The 18,053-nt window shown below is 34.3% G+C and overlaps 4 protein-coding genes across 5 annotated transcripts; 3 read left to right on the forward strand and 1 right to left on the reverse strand.

Annotated features, from left to right (window-relative positions):
* Positions 1–104: 104 nt before the first annotated feature.
* LOC123899993 (glutamate formimidoyltransferase-like) lies at positions 105–3,059 on the forward strand. Of its 2 annotated transcripts, none has more exons than XM_045951272.1 (3): positions 105–711; positions 1,694–2,105; positions 2,367–3,059. In XM_045951272.1, the coding sequence occupies exons 1-3, from the start codon at positions 685–687 to the stop codon at positions 2,885–2,887; spliced, it is 960 nt and encodes a 319-aa protein (XP_045807228.1). In that variant the 5' UTR covers positions 105–684; the 3' UTR covers positions 2,888–3,059. The 2 variants fall into 2 exon arrangements, with proteins under 2 accessions (XP_045807228.1, XP_045807229.1); XM_045951273.1 differs by having other exon boundaries at positions 418–711; positions 1,782–2,105.
* Positions 3,060–5,784: 2,725 nt separating this feature from the next.
* LOC123899185 (eukaryotic translation initiation factor 1A-like) lies at positions 5,785–6,222 on the forward strand. Its single transcript, XM_045950257.1, has one exon. The coding sequence runs from the start codon at positions 5,785–5,787 to the stop codon at positions 6,220–6,222; it is 438 nt and encodes a 145-aa protein (XP_045806213.1).
* Positions 6,223–9,892: 3,670 nt separating this feature from the next.
* Positions 9,893–12,983, forward strand: LOC123899754 (protein ULTRAPETALA 1-like). Its single transcript, XM_045950964.1, has 4 exons — positions 9,893–10,133; positions 10,215–10,442; positions 11,560–11,884; positions 12,655–12,983. Exons 2-4 carry the CDS (start codon positions 10,232–10,234, stop codon positions 12,833–12,835), a joined length of 717 nt encoding a protein of 238 aa, XP_045806920.1. The 5' UTR covers positions 9,893–10,133; positions 10,215–10,231; the 3' UTR covers positions 12,836–12,983.
* A 1,925-nt stretch (positions 12,984–14,908) lies between these two features.
* LOC123898578 (H/ACA ribonucleoprotein complex non-core subunit NAF1-like) lies at positions 14,909–17,812 on the reverse strand. Its single transcript, XM_045949566.1, has 3 exons — positions 17,231–17,812; positions 16,592–16,669; positions 14,909–16,500 (listed from the first exon to the last, which is right to left on the reverse strand). The coding sequence occupies exons 1-3, from the start codon at positions 17,810–17,812 to the stop codon at positions 15,118–15,120; spliced, it is 2,043 nt and encodes a 680-aa protein (XP_045805522.1). The 3' UTR covers positions 14,909–15,117.
* Positions 17,813–18,053: the final 241 nt, after the last annotated feature.

Genomic DNA, 18,053 nt, shown 5'->3' on the forward strand with positions numbered 1-18,053 from the left:
ATGTATGTATTATTAAATACAGTACAATTTTGTTGTTCCACACGTTATGAAAAAAGTTATATTTTTAATAAGAACTTTAAAATGATGGATGACAGGTGAATTTAGAAATGGAAAACTTTTAAATTTAGTGAACACTTATAAAAAGAAAATTATATTTACCTCACTTCACTATCTTAGTTATGACTGTACCATCAATGATCTGTTCCAAGTGGCAACTGTTTTAGACTCATTAATTAGGTGGTTAGAGATTTGATTTCTGGTTTATGAATAGAAAGAATTCAGTTAGGAGGAGAGAACACATATCGTGTCTCATATGTTCTCCGACAGAGATTAGTCATTACTAACGGCGGTCAAAAGTTCGTACTTATATTACGATAAAAATAAAGCTGTGACTGTGAAGACAGTTGATGTGTTGGATTGGATGTTAATTTGAGCCAGTAATACAATAGAGGTTTTAGAGAAACAACATAGTACCTTGGTGTTTTGTTGAGGATAATGGAATGACGTGGCACCACGTGGAGACAAAATTGGGTGGATGATAGTAATGTACTAGTATGTACTATAAAGATGATAGTTCCATATAATATACTCCCAACCTTGGACACGAGTTTTAACATTTCAAGTTAGTTTATAAATTCATACCTTGTGAACACATGTTTGCAGCTGGAGTGAAGGATCATCGTCATGGCTTTCAATTATACTACTACCAAGGTCAGAAAATTTCTTATCTGTCTCTTACTCTGATTAGTGTGATGTTAAGATTAGACCATAGTTTATGTAGATGATGATACTAGTTTGATTAATTAACTGATTAAGCGCATATATATGTGGTAAAATCTGCATAATGTTCTTCTTAATTGTTCCACTTCCTTTATTGTTTTGAAAATTGTTTACCAAATACAAAGAGAAAATGGAAAGGAACCAGGAAAGGAGAAAAAATTGGGTAGCAGCAGGTGGTATTAGATTATTAGTGTTCTTGTTTTAGATTAGGAATATAATGCTAAAACAGTAAGATTGTATCATAATAAAAGTATTATAATGTTAAAATTAGGCTAAATTGCACTTTCGACCCCCTAATTTTCACAAACTTGCGATTTTGGCCCCCTAACTTTCATAATAGCACTTTTGGCCTCCTAACTTTATCCCATTTTGTAAAAGGTCGGCCCCCACTAATTTTGACCAAGTCAGCGCATATGTGAACAGTGACTTATACGCCACGTCAGCAAGTAAACACACACGTGGACATCGACTCATATGACATGTTGTTGTGGCATGTAAGTCACTGTGTGTTGACTTGGTCAAAATCAGTGGGGTCAGTCATTTGCAAAATGGGCTAAAGTTAGGGGGTCAAAAGTGCTATTATGAAATTTAAGGGGTCAAAAATGTAATTTAGCCTTAAAACTACTAAATGGTTAGGTTTGTAGTGTTACAAGTGTAGTAAATTTAACTAAAATTAACCATTGATCCTAAATCTTTTTCTTAAAATAAATAAAGACTAATTTTCCACTTTCTTTTCAATAAACCTGCAAGTTTTTCTTCAGGTTTTTTGCTTCAATCATGTTCTTGTTTGAATAATGTATATATTTATTTTTTAATTTATCCTCTAGAAACTAGTACTTGAATACTACTTGATAACTTAATCTTATTTATTCTTCAATGACACAAAATTTCACTCCTTTACTATTCTGTGTAGGAGCAAAAGAAAACGGTAGACCAGTCCATGTTACTGTGTTGCAAATTCTTTATCTCGGAAGGACGTAACATTGCTACTCTTGATGCAGTTGAACGAGTCGCGAGATCGAACCCAGAGACTGTCATTGTGCACAAATTTCATGATAGAACCTACAATCGAGCAAGGTATAGTCTTGTGTCGTATGTTTTGCATGACTGCACAGGAAATGCTATATACAGCCCCCTGCAACAAACAGTGGTGGCCATGGCTGAGGCTGCATTCAATGCCATCAACCTTGAATTGCATGAAGGAGCTCACCCCCGTTTAGGCGCAGTTGATGACATTGTTTTCCACCCACTTGCTTGTGCATCGCTGGATGACGCAGCGTGGTTGGCAAAAGCTGTGGCAGCAGACTTTGCTAACCAATTCAATGGTAATTCACAAAGAACTTAATTCATAGAATGTAATACATCTGTGCATCATCAATGTTTTTGTTGCATATATGTAGATAGTTCTTCCTACATAGGGTAACGGAGATAGTGTGATTGAAAACTTCGTACCTATAATATTGGTTACCTAAATAGAACAATCAAATCCAACAAATTTAAGGACATCATAATCGACGAAATGCAGTAGAATTTCATCAGTTTTTCTTTTGACACTTAACAGCACTTTTGTTTATGTGAAAATGCAGTACCTGTATTTCTTTATGCTGCTGCACATCCAACAGGGAAACAACTCGACACAATAAGGCGCGAGCTTGGATTCTACCGGCCTAATTTCATGGGAAACCAATGGGCAGGGTGGACTATGCCTGATATCCTACCTCAAACACCAGACAAAGGGCCTATTGTTGTTTCAAGAGCCAAAGGCATCTCAATGATCGGTGCGCGTCCTTGGGTCACACTCTACAACATACCAATCTTGTCGACTGATGTATCAGCAGCAAGAAGGATTGCAAGGAAGGTCAGTGCTCGTGGTGGCGGACTTCCTGCAGTGCAAACACTCAGGATTGTTTGTGAGGATTTCAATGAAATAGCTTGCATGTTGCTGGAGCCTAATCGAGTTGGAGCTGATAGGGTGCAGAATTTGGTCGAAATGTTGGCAGCACAAGAAGGATTGGATGTAGAAAAAGGATACTTCACTGACTTATCTCCAGAAATGATAATAGAACAGTACATGAACCTAATCTCTACTAAAAAATCATCACCATAGCTAGTTGATGAACAATCAAAATCCAACTAGTTATTAATTGGCATTGCTATAATTGAGTAAATAAAAATAAGTTGTAATTGCCTAAATGGTTAGATGTAAAATTGAATCAAGTACTTCAAAATTGTTGTTGTGTGTTCACCTAACTTTGAAAATGGAGTATTAACTTAGTGCAGATCATTAATGTATTATTTACTATAAGCACACTTATGTACAATGCTTGAGATAAAAGATAAGAAAATGGAATCAATACAAACAAAAGTGCATGCACATTAATAATCTCCACTGTTAGATTAAGATCAGACGGCCAAAATCAACTATTGTGGTACACTGTTACAACGTGTAATCCGAATCCTCTCACTATAGGGCCCCAAATTTTGCCTGCAGACCAATGCACAGTTGAGAAATGGGAAGTAAAGTGCTACTACTACACTAATATTGATTGCATAACTAGGTATAGTTGAGACCAAACATGTTGCGGACTGAAATAATTGCTAGATAAGTATTAGTATATACTTATATAGTACATGTGAGACATAAATTTCTCAATCCACGGCTGCTTTGAATGCTAATCATTGGTTCAATAAGATAGTATTGTTTTCTGTATAATACCACATTACTACCACACAACTAGTATTTGCAATTTGTACATTTTTTAGTTGTAGCAACAATGTTGTAAATTTATATTTTTTTTTGTTGGCAATTGTTTCGATCTGACCTTAAATTCACATCGAGAGATTGTCCGCTTTGGGTTTAATCCGCCACGATTTTATCTTTTGTAGAAAATGAGCCTCGGTGGTTTGAAAGGTGTGGCTGTTGTATATAAACTACCCTTAGACTCGATTACAAAGGGATGTGGCACTAATTTGGTGTCTCCGTAACAGTAGCCCCCCAGTCAAGGCTAAGGAGCTAAAGGGTGTTGACCGCATGTGCGGGTTCGTTCTCCACAGACGACGCCAATGTTCCGATCCGACCTTAAGTCCACATCTCCGAGAGATTGTCCGCTTTGGGTATTAACTCGTCACGGTTTTGTCCTTTGTAAAAAAAGCGTCCCGGTGGTTTGAAAGATGTGAGCGTTGTATATAAACTACCTTTAGTCTCGATTATCAAGCGATATAAGACTATTTTGATATATCTGGAACAACAATATATCCGACTAATTGGTTTCTTTTTAATTTAGGGGTGTCAGTTTTGCAATAATATCAAAATTGATACATCTAAATGGCTAAATTATAAATGAGGATTTTGTATTACGAAAAAAAAAAAACTATAGATTTTGAACATTTATATATACTTTAATTTATATTTAAAATTGTTAGAATCAGAGATACACAAATAGGAAAAGAGAAAGACGGCTAGGGTTTCAATAAAATATTATTGCATTGCTTAACATTACAAAAAAGTTACTAGAGAATATATAATAAAACCTAATGGACTCTAAACTAACAGGCCCAATAATATAAACTATTATTTTATTATCTAACACCTACTCTCAAACTCATGATGCATCAACAAGAAGCATTATGAGTTTGTCAAACAAAATACGAAAATAAAATAACCTACCAAATAAAATAAACTTCTAACATCACCCCTCAAGCTAAAGCTTACTAAGCTTTAAGCTTGTTACAAATTAGCCCTGACAACAAATCAACCCAATTAAGATCACGATCAACTAAGAGGGGAGAACCAAACCAATAGGGGGAAAAGTGCAATGCAATCAGAAGAAGTGCAATAGGGGGAAAAGTGCAATCAGAAGAAGTGCAATAGGGGGAGAAGTGCAATGCAATCAGAAGAGAAGTGCAATAGAGGGAGAAGTGCAATGCAATCAAAAGAGAAGTGCAATACAATCAGAAGAAGTGCAATAGGGAGCAGTGCAATACAATCAGAAGTGAAGTGCAATAGAGGGAGAAGTGCAATGCAATCAGAAGTGCAATAGAGAGAAGTGCAATACAATCAGAAGAAGTGCAATAGGGAGAAATGCAATACAATCAGAAGAGAAGTGCAACAAAGGGAAATTCAATCAATCAAAAGAGCCTAGACAGAAACCAAACAAAATCAAACAAGACCAACTATCAATAGAAAGAGACCATAAGTGCCAAGAAAATACCCAATACCAAATTACTTCCTAAACAGATGCACGAACATGAACAAATTACACACTTAATAGACTCCAAAGCAACCATATAGCAGGTTCCCAATTCCAATTGCACCAATCTCAAATGCAACAAATTCCAATCTCGGTGGAGGAATTCAAACTTGCACTTTAAAGAAGCAAACATATACTAGCAAATTATAAGAACAACCAGACCGAACAACCGAAGCACAAATAGAGCAAACTTGCTTTTCAATTAATTTCCTTCTTTCAATAAATCAACTGAACAACCAAAACTAATCTTGTGTTCAAACAAAAAAGACAAAGCAACATATTCCCAAATTATAGGGAACTCGGCAGCGGAAGCAACAAACAATTCAAGGAGGATCGAACCATGCTCTTGATGCCATGTTAGAATCAGAGATACACAAATAGGAAAAGAGAAAGACGGCTAGGGTTTCAATAAAATATTATTGCATTGCTTAACATTACAAAAAGGTTAATAGAGAATATATAATAAAACCTAATGGACTCTAAACTAACGGGCCCAATAATATAAACTATTATTTTATTATCTAAAAAATAAGATAATATTGGAATTTATAATGAAAGATTTGTTTAGAATTTTTAGGATTAGTTTGTTATTTTTAAAGATATGATTTAGATGTTTGTCAAAAAAAAAGATATGATTTAGATTTAAAAAAAAGATATAATTTAAAAGTTTGTTATTTTTGTAACTGTATATATAGAGTGATCAGAAACTAGGGTTTCATATTCATACAAAACACACATCAAGCAAGAATCAACAATGCCGAAGAACAAAGGAAAGGGAGGAAAGAATCGCAAGAGAGGAAAGAACGAAGCCGATGACGAGAAACGTGAACTCGTATTCAAAGAAGATGGTCAAGAATACGCTCAGGTTCTTCGTATGCTTGGTAACGGTCGATGTGAAGCAATGTGTCTGGACAATAACGGAACCAAACGACTCTGTCATATCCGTGGTAAGTTGCACAAAAAAGTTTGGATTGCTTCCGGCGATATAATTCTCGTCGGTCTCCGTGATTATCAAGATGATAAGGCTGATGTTATTCTCAAATTCATGCCTGATGAAGCTAGGCTTCTTAAGGCTTATGGTGAGCTTCCTGATAATATGAAACTTTATGTCGATTGCGGTGGTGGTGATGATGATGAAGAGGATGATATTGATTGCATTGAGTTTGAGAATGATGATATTGATAAGATTTAAGGGTTTTTTCTTTTCAATTGTTTTGTTTTTAGAAATTTCAATGTATATGATGATGATCATGATATGTAATGTTTAGACTTTAGAGGTTTCAATTTCATTGTTAAGATTTTTATGTTGTGCCATTGAACGAAATTTAGGAATTTCGAAGATAGTTTTGGAAGATTTTAATGTTTTGTTTTTTCTGTTTAGATATTCAATTGTCACACTATGTGTTTGTTTCTTTCTCCGTCTCCGTGCGGTCAATAGAAGCTTAAAAGTATGGTACAATATTACTAGTTGCTATCATAGATACTTTGGTGAATATCATATCGCAAAAGATTAATTATACTTCGAAATTCCTAGAAATTTAGTTAGATATTCCTATTGGTAATGTTTGTTATTGTTTTTCTCCCTCTGTTTTAAACTCTTGTATGTTGAGAAAAATTATTTCATATAGAAACATCATTTAATTTTCTATATCTTAAGTTTTTATGTTTTTTCTTTAAGAATATATCCAAACTCAACCACGTTTCCAACTTGTGCTATTCGTAGCTTAAAAAATTTCAGCTTAAAAATAGTTGAGTGATAGAGTTTTGGATAAATGATATGAATATTTAAAAAATATAGTTGAATTGTTTAAATAATTAAAAAGAGTACCGCTATTTGGTACGAACAAAGTCAAAAACTAAATGCAAGAAAGCGTGACCTGCACGTGCTGTCCCCACATAAATCATGGTTTTTAGGTTCTTACGAATAATAGAAAAAAAAATTACAACCACACTGATAAGTGATAACACCTGCAACCCACAACCCACACCGGTAAGCTAAAATATAGAAACAAAATAAGCCAAATTATAAGACTGAATTTGAGACTTTGAGTAACAAGAACTAGCAAAATCAAGCCATGAAAACACATCCTCAACAGCATAGTGACAGCTGATAACCTCTTCCTCATCTCTACCAAAAAGGAGTTAAAAAAATTAAGAAGTAACAAGGGTCGGTCACTAAATTCAACTCCAATAATTGAAAGGTAATCTCCACTCCAATAAACCAAAAACTACTAAATTCAATGAACCCATTCACCCAAAAACAAGGGTCAGTTCAGTCACTATCTTCTACAACTACTAAATTCAATGAACGTCTCTGAAGCATTAACCAACCAAAAACGAGAATCGAAAGGTAATCTCCACTCCAATAAACCATTCACCCGGAAATCGAGCATCAACCATGGGCTTCCAAGTCGAAAAGGTTATGCGAGCATCGATTGGATACGCCATCGTATGAGCGAGGGAGACAGAATCATGTTGAGGGCGCATCTGCAACCCCAATTTTTATTTTTATTTTTGGTTTAAAATAGAAAGAAACAAATAATGAAGAAGAAAGAAAGGAGGTGAGGATCGAAGCGGTGCTCTTTTTTTCAATGTTTGAAGTGCCACGTCATTCTCATTTTTCTTGCTATGACTATTTCGGACAAACAAGCATTTTCCAACTAAAAAATATAACATATTAGGTGGAGTCTATTTATACCACCAATATGAGTGGTATGAATGAGGGTTTTCTTAACTACCATTGCCATAATATCTATTCATGGGCGTGGAAACAATTTGCTCCCCTCTATTCTCACGAGGTGTCCCATGTGTGATATAATGCAAGACCTATCTCTTTAGCTATAACTTATTCCTACTTCATATCCGTTAAGACCAAGCTATCTGCATCATGGGATAGGCGTTCAGGCTTTTTGGGTCCCGAATGATCATGATGGGTCGAGCTCGATTTAGATCTTGCCTAGTCTATATATAGTTTTATGTGCTCATATTTTTCCAGACCTGTCACCCCTTAAGCGTGATTGAGTCTCCCCCTTATATGGTTAGATAGGCGGGTCAAGCCCTTTTAAGGATTCAACACATATTTGGATCCGTGACAATAATTTGGAAGATCAATGGAATGAGTCTATTTTCCAAGACCAAAAAAAATTGATTTTGGAAGAGAAAGTAATATAATTATGTTTTTTAATACAAAACACCACATGTATCATATAAATATTTACATTACAATGAGACTTCTTTTTACCTCTGTCTTTTCATCTCTCAACCTCAACTATTTTCAAGTTTCTTCATCTCTCTTCAACTTGTATTTTCTTAAAAAAAAAAATAAGACATTACCAAATAGTAGAATCTATCTCAATGCAACTCTCTTTGTTGAGTGAAAGGGTTTGTTTGGGCATTGCAACAATAACTACAAATTGGTGGTACTACTAGTACACCTCCCCCATCAATCAACAATCAATCAAATAAAAAACCTACTGAATCACTGTTTCTTTTTTTTTTGTGTAGAGTCTGAATCTGAATCACTGTTTCAACTGTGATAGGAAACCAAACTCATTTTGCATAGAATTTTTACTCCCCTCCTTTTCTTTTTACTCCCTCAATACCTAATTATACAGTACGTTTAAACAAAATTGTCTCTAAAAGACCCTCAATAAATTTATAAATACTTTTATTATTCTTTTTTACTAGTATTTCTATTTACTAATTAGTCTTTGAGAAATTCTTCCTATAATAAATTTATAAATACATTTATTATTCTTTTTTACTAGTGTTTCTTGTTTTTGTTTGTTTGTTTGTTTATTATAAGATCGACTTGGACATCTTTTATCGTTCTTATTTAACTGTACGTCTTTAGATATTTTAAGGATATGATCTGTCAATTATTCTTATATTTTTTAATAAAACTAATTATTTCTATAAAGTGCAAAAATACATTTTATTAATTTGGTGTTATTATTTTGAATAAACACTTAATTTTTTAAAGGGAGGTAGTATTTATTAAACAATGAGTAATATACTTTTTTACTAGTATTTCTATTTACTGATTTTAAAAATTACATAAAAATTATTTAAAATATTATACAACATAAATATAAATAATTATTTAAAATTGAATAAAAAAATTGATCTATATATGTACACACATATGTTAATACCCATTTTGGTCATTTACACACTCAGAAACAATTTTGAGAAAAAAAAACCAAACAATATTTTTATGCAAAATCACTTACATTGTGAAGCTATCCAAACATAAATCATTTTACATTCAACTCACTTTTAATCAAACTCAATTCTTCAAAAACAATTAAATCAAACTCAATTATTTTTGCCGCTAAACCAAACATACGAAGTACTCTCACATTAAACACCACAAATTTACACTTAAACAATTTTTTTTTTTTAAAACTTGGTATCCGGCCTTAGGACCGACTAATCCAAGGGGACCAATCCCACCGCCCACTTGCGGGGGTCCATTTAAAACCAGAGTTTTTTTTGCTTTGTATGGACTTAGCCCACCAAAATTAGTACCAGTGGAAATCAAACCTGAGACATTGAGAGAAACATACTCCAAGAATTCAAGCCAACACCACTCGACCAACCCCAAGCGGTTACACTTAAACAAAATTAATATCAAATTCCAATAAATAATTTATTACTTCAACCACTTGGGGTAACCTCTTTCCCAAGAACAGTGGCACAGTCCAAGTAACTTCCTAGTAAAATAAAATTAAAAAAAAAACAACCTTCTAAAACTTCGACCTCTCCCATGATGATGAGTCTTTGAGAAGTTCTTCCTATAATAAACAAACAAACAAAAACAACCTACTCATCTCTCTCTCTCTCTCTCTCTCTCTCTCTCTCTCTCTCTCTCTCTCTTTCTCTACTGTCATCATGCAAATAGCACCTCCCCTACGCCTTTAACCACTCTTCACTTCACAATCACTTCATATCTCTCTCTCTCTCTCTCTCTCTCTCTCTATCTATCTATATGCCAGATCTCTCTGAAAAAACCTTGGGGGAACCGTGTTGTTTTGGATTTCCTCATCTCTTTCCTAGTGGCTAGATTTTTTCAAAATCTCCATCATTTCAAAGATATCCTCTGTAGTACTTTTATTTCAGATTTTTTTCGTCGCGTATCTCGCTGACCCATTACCTAATTTTCCTTCTTCTTGCTAAAAACAGAGTCTTTTTCACACAAAATGGCAAACGGATTGGAAAAAGAAAGTGGGTTCACAATGTTCAGTGATGATGAGCTAAAGGATGTTAATGGGGTGAAGAAAGTTGGAGATTTTGTTGAAGTAATGTGTGGTTGTACTAGTCACAGATATGGTGATGCTGTTGGAAAGCTTAGGATTTTTGTTAATGGTTATCTTGAAATCACTTGTGAATGTACACCTGGTTGTGAAGAAGGTCTTTTTCTATCTCTCTAATAAAAATGTACTTTTATGTTTTTTCCTATGTGGGTATCTTTGTTTTGTTTCATTTTTACCTTTGACACGTGTCATTGTATGCTATGTTTGTTTTTATTGAGACTATGATGAACTCTTTTTAGATGTTGTTTTGTTTCATGGTTAAAGTGTATGTTGATTTGTCTCAGTTAAAATTTTGATTTCATGTTCTTAGACCAGTATGAAGTGGTTCTTGTTATGCAAATGTATAAAGTTATGTATGTTGATATGTTAATTAGTCTTTCTTTTAGAATAGTTAGAGTGGAATCTTATTGGAGTTTTTTTTGTTACAATCTTATTGGTGTTTATACATGACTTGTTTCTCCATCAACAAGAACTTTTCAGTTATTGAATGAAATAAGCTTTCTTCTTTTTGATTTGTTAGAAGTCAACGAAATCTGTTTGGCTGGCTGGGTAAGAAGAATGGGAGTTCTAACTTTTAAGATTCATTCTCTTCTTTGACTTTACTTACTTTTAAGATGCATGTGTTTGTGAAATGAGATATTTGTGATTGCAATTAATTTGGGATTAATCTTCTTAAATATATACCATGCATGTGTAAACTTGTTTCATGCATACATTATCTACATGTGTAGTTATGCTTCAACTATATAGTTTAGAATTTTATGTTCAAACAGATAAAGTTTCATTGGAAGTCTTGTTTTTCCTTGCTACATTTTTGCATACTAGCACCACATGAACTTAGGTAATTGCTTCAACTACTTTTGTAGGATATAATTGCTTATCAAAAAAAAACTTTTGTAGGATATAGTTGTTCTTGATCAGTTGAATGTAATGATTATTGCTTTAAGTACTAATACTATTGCATGTTGTCTACAGATTATAATTATTTTTCATTCAACAAAGTATTTATTGATACCTATGGAGGTATCTTAAGCCTGTTAATAGAAATTTTTATGTCTTATATCTCTAATTCTTACAATGTGACTGCATGTTCCATATAATTCCCTTTATATGTTGTTTTGTTCTGTTTATTTTTGCTTTAGTTCAAGTTCAATTCTTTTGCCAACTGAATGCATAATCTAATCTTACCTTATTTAATGATGTTTAACCGATAGACAAATTGACTCCTGCTGCATTCGAGAAACACTCTGGAAGAGAGACAGCTAGGAAATGGAAGAACAATATATGGGTAATAGTTAATGGTGAGAAGGTTCCATTGTATAAAACAGTTCTGCTCAAATACTACAACCAAGCATTAAAAACAGCCAATGGATCCCACAAATCCCAAAATGGGCAGGTGTGCCACCGTGACGAGTTTATCCGCTGTACTAGATGTAACAAAGAGCGTAGGTTCCGCTTGAGAACCAAAGAGGATTGCCGCCTTCACCATGATGCTTTGGCTGATCCAAATTGGAAATGTTCTGATCTTCCATATGACAAGTATGTTATGAATTAATTAATTTTTGTTTGAGCTGTTAACATTATGTATTTGAAGCCGATGGTTTATGGCCACTTTCGAAGTTATTTTAGTATCTTACATCACACTGTATTAACACTGACTATAATTATAGTACTATTATAACGGTACATTTATATCACTATATCATTTTCAATTTAAACTTCTGAGGTGAATTCATGTCTACATTACATATGCGCGAATTTATTGTTTTGAGTCTTTTGACAATGCCAATTTGGGGGATGCTCGTCTTTTCGAAGTTATTATATAATTATTTGCATTGGTTGCTGCATAAATGATGTTCCAATCTTGGTCCTGGCTTTTTTTTTTTGGTATACTGGTCCTGGCTTTTAATAAGGTTAAGAGTTTATTTAATTACATTACGTCGTCTCACTATGCATGGCTGATTTAAATAGGCATGGTAGTTTCGGTCCTGAAAAAACCTCGACAGATACATTGCCTATTTTGTTGTCCAAATTTGTCTAGGTGTTTCACTTTACATAGTTATTGCTGTGGCGATTAGTCGTATAGAAAGCCTTGTGTGTATGGTTCATTACATTTTGAGTCCTAAATGGTAAAAATTGATTCAATATATTTTTTGTATAAAAGATTCAACTTGTGGACATAATCCATTGCTCCTTGATAGATTCAGTTTTATTTATGAAACATCAATAGAATTTGCACTTTCAATCTTTTTACAATATTCATTGTTTATGCATTTCATAATCGGTAGTAACTGTTTCCTGTATGTCAGAATTACATGTGACGATGAAGAAGAAAGAGGTAGTCGCAGAGTTTACAGAGGATGCACTCGTTCTCCGGCATGCAAAGGTTGCACTTCTTGTGTGTGCTTCGGGTGTGACATATGCCGTTTTTCGGACTGCACTTGCCAGACTTGTACTGACTTTACAAGGAATGCCAATGCCAAAGCTTGAGTTCAAATCATGTTCCTAAATGCTGACTTTTTTTAGTACCCTTTTATAAGTTTATTCATATGGACTGAATTGCCAGTCCTATTTAAGTTTTCTAATGTACTGGATTATTAATTTATTTCAATTAAAAAATGACCTCTTTCTAATCACATCATCAAATGTAAGTTATCTATATAAAAAAAATTGTTCTCTTGAACTAACATGATTCAACATGTAATCTCTCTCTTTGTAGATAGAGATTAATTTTGAGACACTTATTGTATGTTTGGTTGTGCGTTTGATCAATGGAGTCTCGCGTTTAGGAACCTTTTTGCCGTGGAAACATGAAGCTATTAATGGTAGCTTATAAAAAATGCATTTTATTGCATCTTGAACGCAAAAACAAAGACAGGCTCAGATAAATAACAATGATTGTGATTTTAGAAGTAGTAATAATTAAAATCAAATATTTTCAATGATTGAACAGTTATGATGAAGTGTACATATGAATTAAATCTTTGGTGAGTATTGTCCTATTTTTTACATGTTTGTTTAAAAATAGTGCATGATAATATGAGTATGACAAGTAAATTACATTTTGGAATGTTTATTATACATGATGAAAAATTTGCTGGGAAGTTGCACAAGTTACTGCTCTAACCAGTTGATGAGCTCAGAAAACCATGCACAACCAACAGTAAATTACATTTTGGAATGCTGCATGGTTGGATGTTCAGAACCTTACAAGCCCGATTATATGTTAATCCTCCATGAAATTGATTTCTTATAGAGTAAACTATAAATTTCTCCTCTTAAGAATAAATGAATAAAATTTGATAAAGTTAACCATGTTTTTAAAATATTCATAATCTCGTAGGCCTATAATTTTTGCTATCATCCTATGGATTTCAAGATGAAGTTCTTGTGGTAAAGATGAGACATAAGTATTTTTGAGACTAGTGTCGGTGTTAAACCCGTTGAGAACATAATATCATGGAGACATTCTTTGATAATGTCAGGGTATTTATCGACCAAAACTAAGAAACTTGAGGTGGCAAACTGAGTTGTATAGATTTGTTGAAGTAACTCAATAGCAGTCAAAAGAAAAAAATTTGTTTGATGCAAAAAAATAATAAAAGGTAAAAGTGAGTTACTTTTTGTTGGTTAAAGGTTGCATTTTTATTTATTTATATCATTGGAGTAAAATGTATACAAACTGTATAATATGTCATAGCATTAGAGATCATTTGATAATAGTGTATGAAACTGAAAATATGTTTTTTTTTAAAAAATAAAAATATTGGAGGTGCACTAAGGTAACTTAAACATTGCAGAGACCATTTAAGGGCATGTTAATTTTAACAAATGATTTATATCACCCAGTGTGAGCTTACACTTTTACTACTTTTTGAGAATAAATTTTTCTGTCCTATGTGTTCAATCATCTCTTTTGTGCTTCATGTAACAGCTGAAAGTCATAATAAATAACTAAATTAGAAGAAACAAATTTGAAGAGAGAGCTGGAGGGGGGAGAGAGAGAGAGAGAGAGAGAGAGAGAGAGAGAGAGAGAGAGAGAGAGAGAGAGAGAGAGAGAGAGAGAGAGAGAGAGAACTTGGATAAATTAGCGAAATAAAATCAAAATGGAAAATTAAAGAGAATGAACAGGAGAAGATCCATATCCGACTTTTTCTACTTTAAAATGACGAAGTTGTCATTCTCTGTGTCATGAATGATGTACAATCTATAACAAATGTATCGATGATTATCATTATTATCTGAGCTTAAGAATTAATGCTGATTTTTTTAAAAAATTTAATGCCTATTCATAGGCGGGTTTCATCAATGGAACAGTAAAGACTTATTCATACTATTTTTTTTTTTATACAAAGACTTATTCATACTATTACTAGTACAAATACTAAGTGTTATTAATCCTCCATAACCATAGCCAATAAACCCACTTAGTTATGAAGTAGGTGAACCATATGCAAATCAAACTTTTAAAAGTTTGTACCAATAAAACTGAAAACTGTTTTGCATAAATAATTTCTTTCATAACTTTCCTTTTCACAATTCATTCCTGGTGAAGGTATTTTTGTAAATCAAGCCACCAAGGAGGAAATCTTCAGTACTAGACTATATACAAGTCAAAGTTTAATGAAAACAAATGACCTAGGGTAACTAAAAGCTGTGAATATTACTTCATTACAGGAATCACAACAAAATGAAGAACACAATACATTGCTCCATAATGTTCCTCCTACAAGATAAATTGTTTCAATGTGTGTTATAGTACACAATAACCTTTATCTGGCTGGTTGCCAACCTCTGCCCCCTCGATGGAATGGTCTTCTCCCACGGCCAGCAGAAAATGTTCTTCCACGGCCATCATAAGCACCCGGATTGAATTGATGGTTAGATTGTGGAGGATGCTGATTGCCGGGACAATAATTAGAATGAAAATTTGTTGGTGGATTGAATTGATTTGGAGGACCACCTTGATTGCTTGAAATAGAGCTAGAATGAAAATTTGTTGGTGCATTGAATTGATTTGGAGGACCACCTTGATTGCTTGAAATAGAGCTAGAATGAAAATTTGTTGGTGGATTGAATTGATTTGGAGCACCACATTGATTGCCTGGAAAAGAATTAGAATGAAAATTTGTTGGTGGATTGAATTGATTTGGAGCACCACCTTGATTGCCTGGAAAAGAATTAGAATGAAAATTTGTTGGTGGATTGAATTGATTTGGAGGACCACCTTGATTGCATGGAATAGAGCTAGGATGAAATTTTGTAGGTGCCTGAAACTGGGGAAAGGGTGACTGTTGGTTTTGGTTCATTGGCCCTTGTGCATACATATTGGGCTGTCCTCCAGGATATGCATTTGGTGGAGGAAACCTGTGGCTAGGATTGAACTGCTGTTGATATGGAATTCCTTGTGAGGGCAACTGATGAGAAAATTGAGTATTTTCTGGATGCCATGATACACCATTCATAGGAAATCCATTAGCAGGCATCACAGACTGTTGAGGCGGAAGTGGCACCCCATTTGGCAAAACACCGGTTGTAACCAAGTTCGGACCACCATTTACAGGTGGAAATGGTGGATTTAAATTAGGTGTACCAGAAAAGCCTTGGCCGGTGCTTGGAAGTGATGAGGAATGACCATGGGCAGCACCAAAAAAATCTTGTCTAGTGCCTGGCATAGGTGGACGACAATGACCATGAGCAACTAATAGTGTGGCAGGTGCAACAGGCATAGTAGGGACGGAAACGTTATTTGGTGGAAATTTCTTCCTGTTGTTTACCATTGTCTTGGGATTTCGATTATTTGTGGCTCTTTTATTTTGTTTCTGCCTTTTCTTGTACTCGTCCTCTTTTTCATCATCCGAAAATTCTGTTTCATCAGACAACCCCTCGTCATATCCTTTCTCGTAGAGATCTTTGTCATCTAGCACATGATTTACAAATTCCGCAACAAAAGAAACCAAAGTTCCCTCACAGATCCCTTCCGGGACATAATTTTTGGAATTGTATCTCACAACATAATATGGACTTGTAACTTGTCCAAAGATCTCATCAATTAAACCGAGTGGGGTTTGCCTTTCAGTAATCCAGAGAATGGAACCCTCATTAAGAGGAGCATGCTTCTCCACCCCTTCCACAATGACTTTAGCACCAACAATCTGTAAAATAAGATACTTGATTAAGCCGATTACGCAACAAAGTAACTTTAAATTCCTTTATCAGAGACGAGGTTTGTTTCAGTCGGCTTACCGATGTAACAACTCCCACTGGTAGCATTTTATGATGTGGTCCCAAGTTTACATTCACAGGAGGGATCCAAGGAAGATCCTGCAAAGTTCACAACCACAAAAACCCCAAATCAAAACAAATTTAAACAATATCCAGTCACAAAAGTAAATAAATTAAAAAGCAGTGGTTTTTGACATTTTCTCCTACGCCGAAACATAAGAACTTATACGTTGATTCTAACTTTCTTCAATCCTCACAACGAAGCTTCTAATTAAAATATCAAAGATTCAACAGATCAAATGCCCGTCTTCAACAGTTCAACCGGGATGAAATTATAATCAATTCAGAATCATCTGTCGGCACAGAAGCATAGCGGGATTGGAACCACATGATTCAAACCCACCAAGCGCATGTCTTTAACTGAATATATGCAAAACATCATTAGCATCTAAATCAACGAATTCATGTCTCAAAAACGGAATAAAAATAAAAAACCTCATTAATCTAATCAATACAAATCACAAAGGTTTTCATGTCACCTTGTCACCTGCATTACAATTCAGAAGAAATCATGCAAATTTCCAACATGGTATTGACAAATGAACTAACATTTAATTTACAATAGATAAGAAAGGAAAAAAAAAAAAAAAATAATAATACCTCAAGCTCGTTGCTTAACCTATGGCATCTTCCTCGAGATTGATCATCGTCAGAATCAACACTGCCCCAGCTAGTAATCTCCTCGGAATCATCATTAACATTCACTTCAGAATCTACTATCTCGCCTTCTTCCAATTCATTCTCATCTTCACTTTCACTCTCACTCTCACTCTCAGAGTCAGTAGTACTTTCACTTTCAATTTCATTAACATTATCATTAGTTATAATTTCGATCTCGTCTCTAATTTCAACAATGTCATTAACATCATCATTATTAGTGATAACCTCACCTCTAATTTCAACAGCATTATCATCATTACCAATAATCTCACCTCTATTTTCACCATTTTCAATTTCATTCACCTCATTCTCAACTAAAGAGAAACTCTGAAACAATTCCTGAACACCGGAATTTCCAACGGTAAGATCCAGATCAGAAGACCCGGACTCGACGATAGGTAGGTCGGGAGGGTTGTTGTTGTTGTTGTTGTCTGAGGTGGTGGGGGAATATGCGGCGGTGGCGGCATAATCGAAATTAATGAAAGAATCGGCGAGAGCGAAATCATCATGATCATCATCCATATCGGCGGAGATTGGGAATTAGGGTTAGAAAAAGAGAGAGAAACATTAATTAATAATAAGAGGAGGAAGTTGTTCTTAGTTTCCATATCGGCAAACAAGCGAGGGTTTCGGTTTGTTTTGGAAACGTTTTACAACTCGCTCTAAACCCTACAGGCGCGCCAATTCCAAATTACAAAAGTGTCATAGAAAAAACCAAAATAAAATAAGGATATGATTTGTGCAACGCATGTTGCATAAGTGT

Source organism: Trifolium pratense, linkage group LG7, assembly GCF_020283565.1.
Source record: "Trifolium pratense cultivar HEN17-A07 linkage group LG7, ARS_RC_1.1, whole genome shotgun sequence".
In the NCBI taxonomy this organism is placed as follows: Eukaryota; Viridiplantae; Streptophyta; class Magnoliopsida; order Fabales; family Fabaceae; genus Trifolium; species Trifolium pratense.

Bases quoted from the DNA above. Each gene is read 5' to 3' on its own strand.
- LOC123899754 (XM_045950964.1), top strand. From the start codon at position 10,232: ATGGCAAACGGATTGGAAAAAGAAAGTGGGTTCACAATGTTCAGTGAT. The intron at 10,443-11,559 runs GTCTTTTTCTAT...TTTAACCGATAG, and splicing joins TACACCTGGTTGTGAAGAAG to ACAAATTGACTCCTGCTGCA. The intron at 11,885-12,654 runs GTATGTTATGAA...CCTGTATGTCAG, and splicing joins TCTGATCTTCCATATGACAA to AATTACATGTGACGATGAAG.
- LOC123898578 (XM_045949566.1), bottom strand. From the start codon at position 17,812: ATGGATGATGATCATGATGATTTCGCTCTCGCCGATTCTTTCATTAAT. The intron at 16,670-17,230 runs GTATTATTATTT...TGAACTTTGCAG, and splicing joins GGTTAAGCAACGAGCTTGAG to GATCTTCCTTGGATCCCTCC. The intron at 16,501-16,591 runs GTAAGCCGACTG...CTTATTTTACAG, and splicing joins CAGTGGGAGTTGTTACATCG to ATTGTTGGTGCTAAAGTCAT.
- LOC123899185 (XM_045950257.1), top strand. From the start codon at position 5,785: ATGCCGAAGAACAAAGGAAAGGGAGGAAAGAATCGCAAGAGAGGAAAG.
- LOC123899993 (XM_045951272.1), top strand. From the start codon at position 685: ATGGCTTTCAATTATACTACTACCAAG. The intron at 712-1,693 runs GTCAGAAAATTT...TATTCTGTGTAG, and splicing joins TCAATTATACTACTACCAAG to GAGCAAAAGAAAACGGTAGA. The intron at 2,106-2,366 runs GTAATTCACAAA...GTGAAAATGCAG, and splicing joins CTTTGCTAACCAATTCAATG to TACCTGTATTTCTTTATGCT.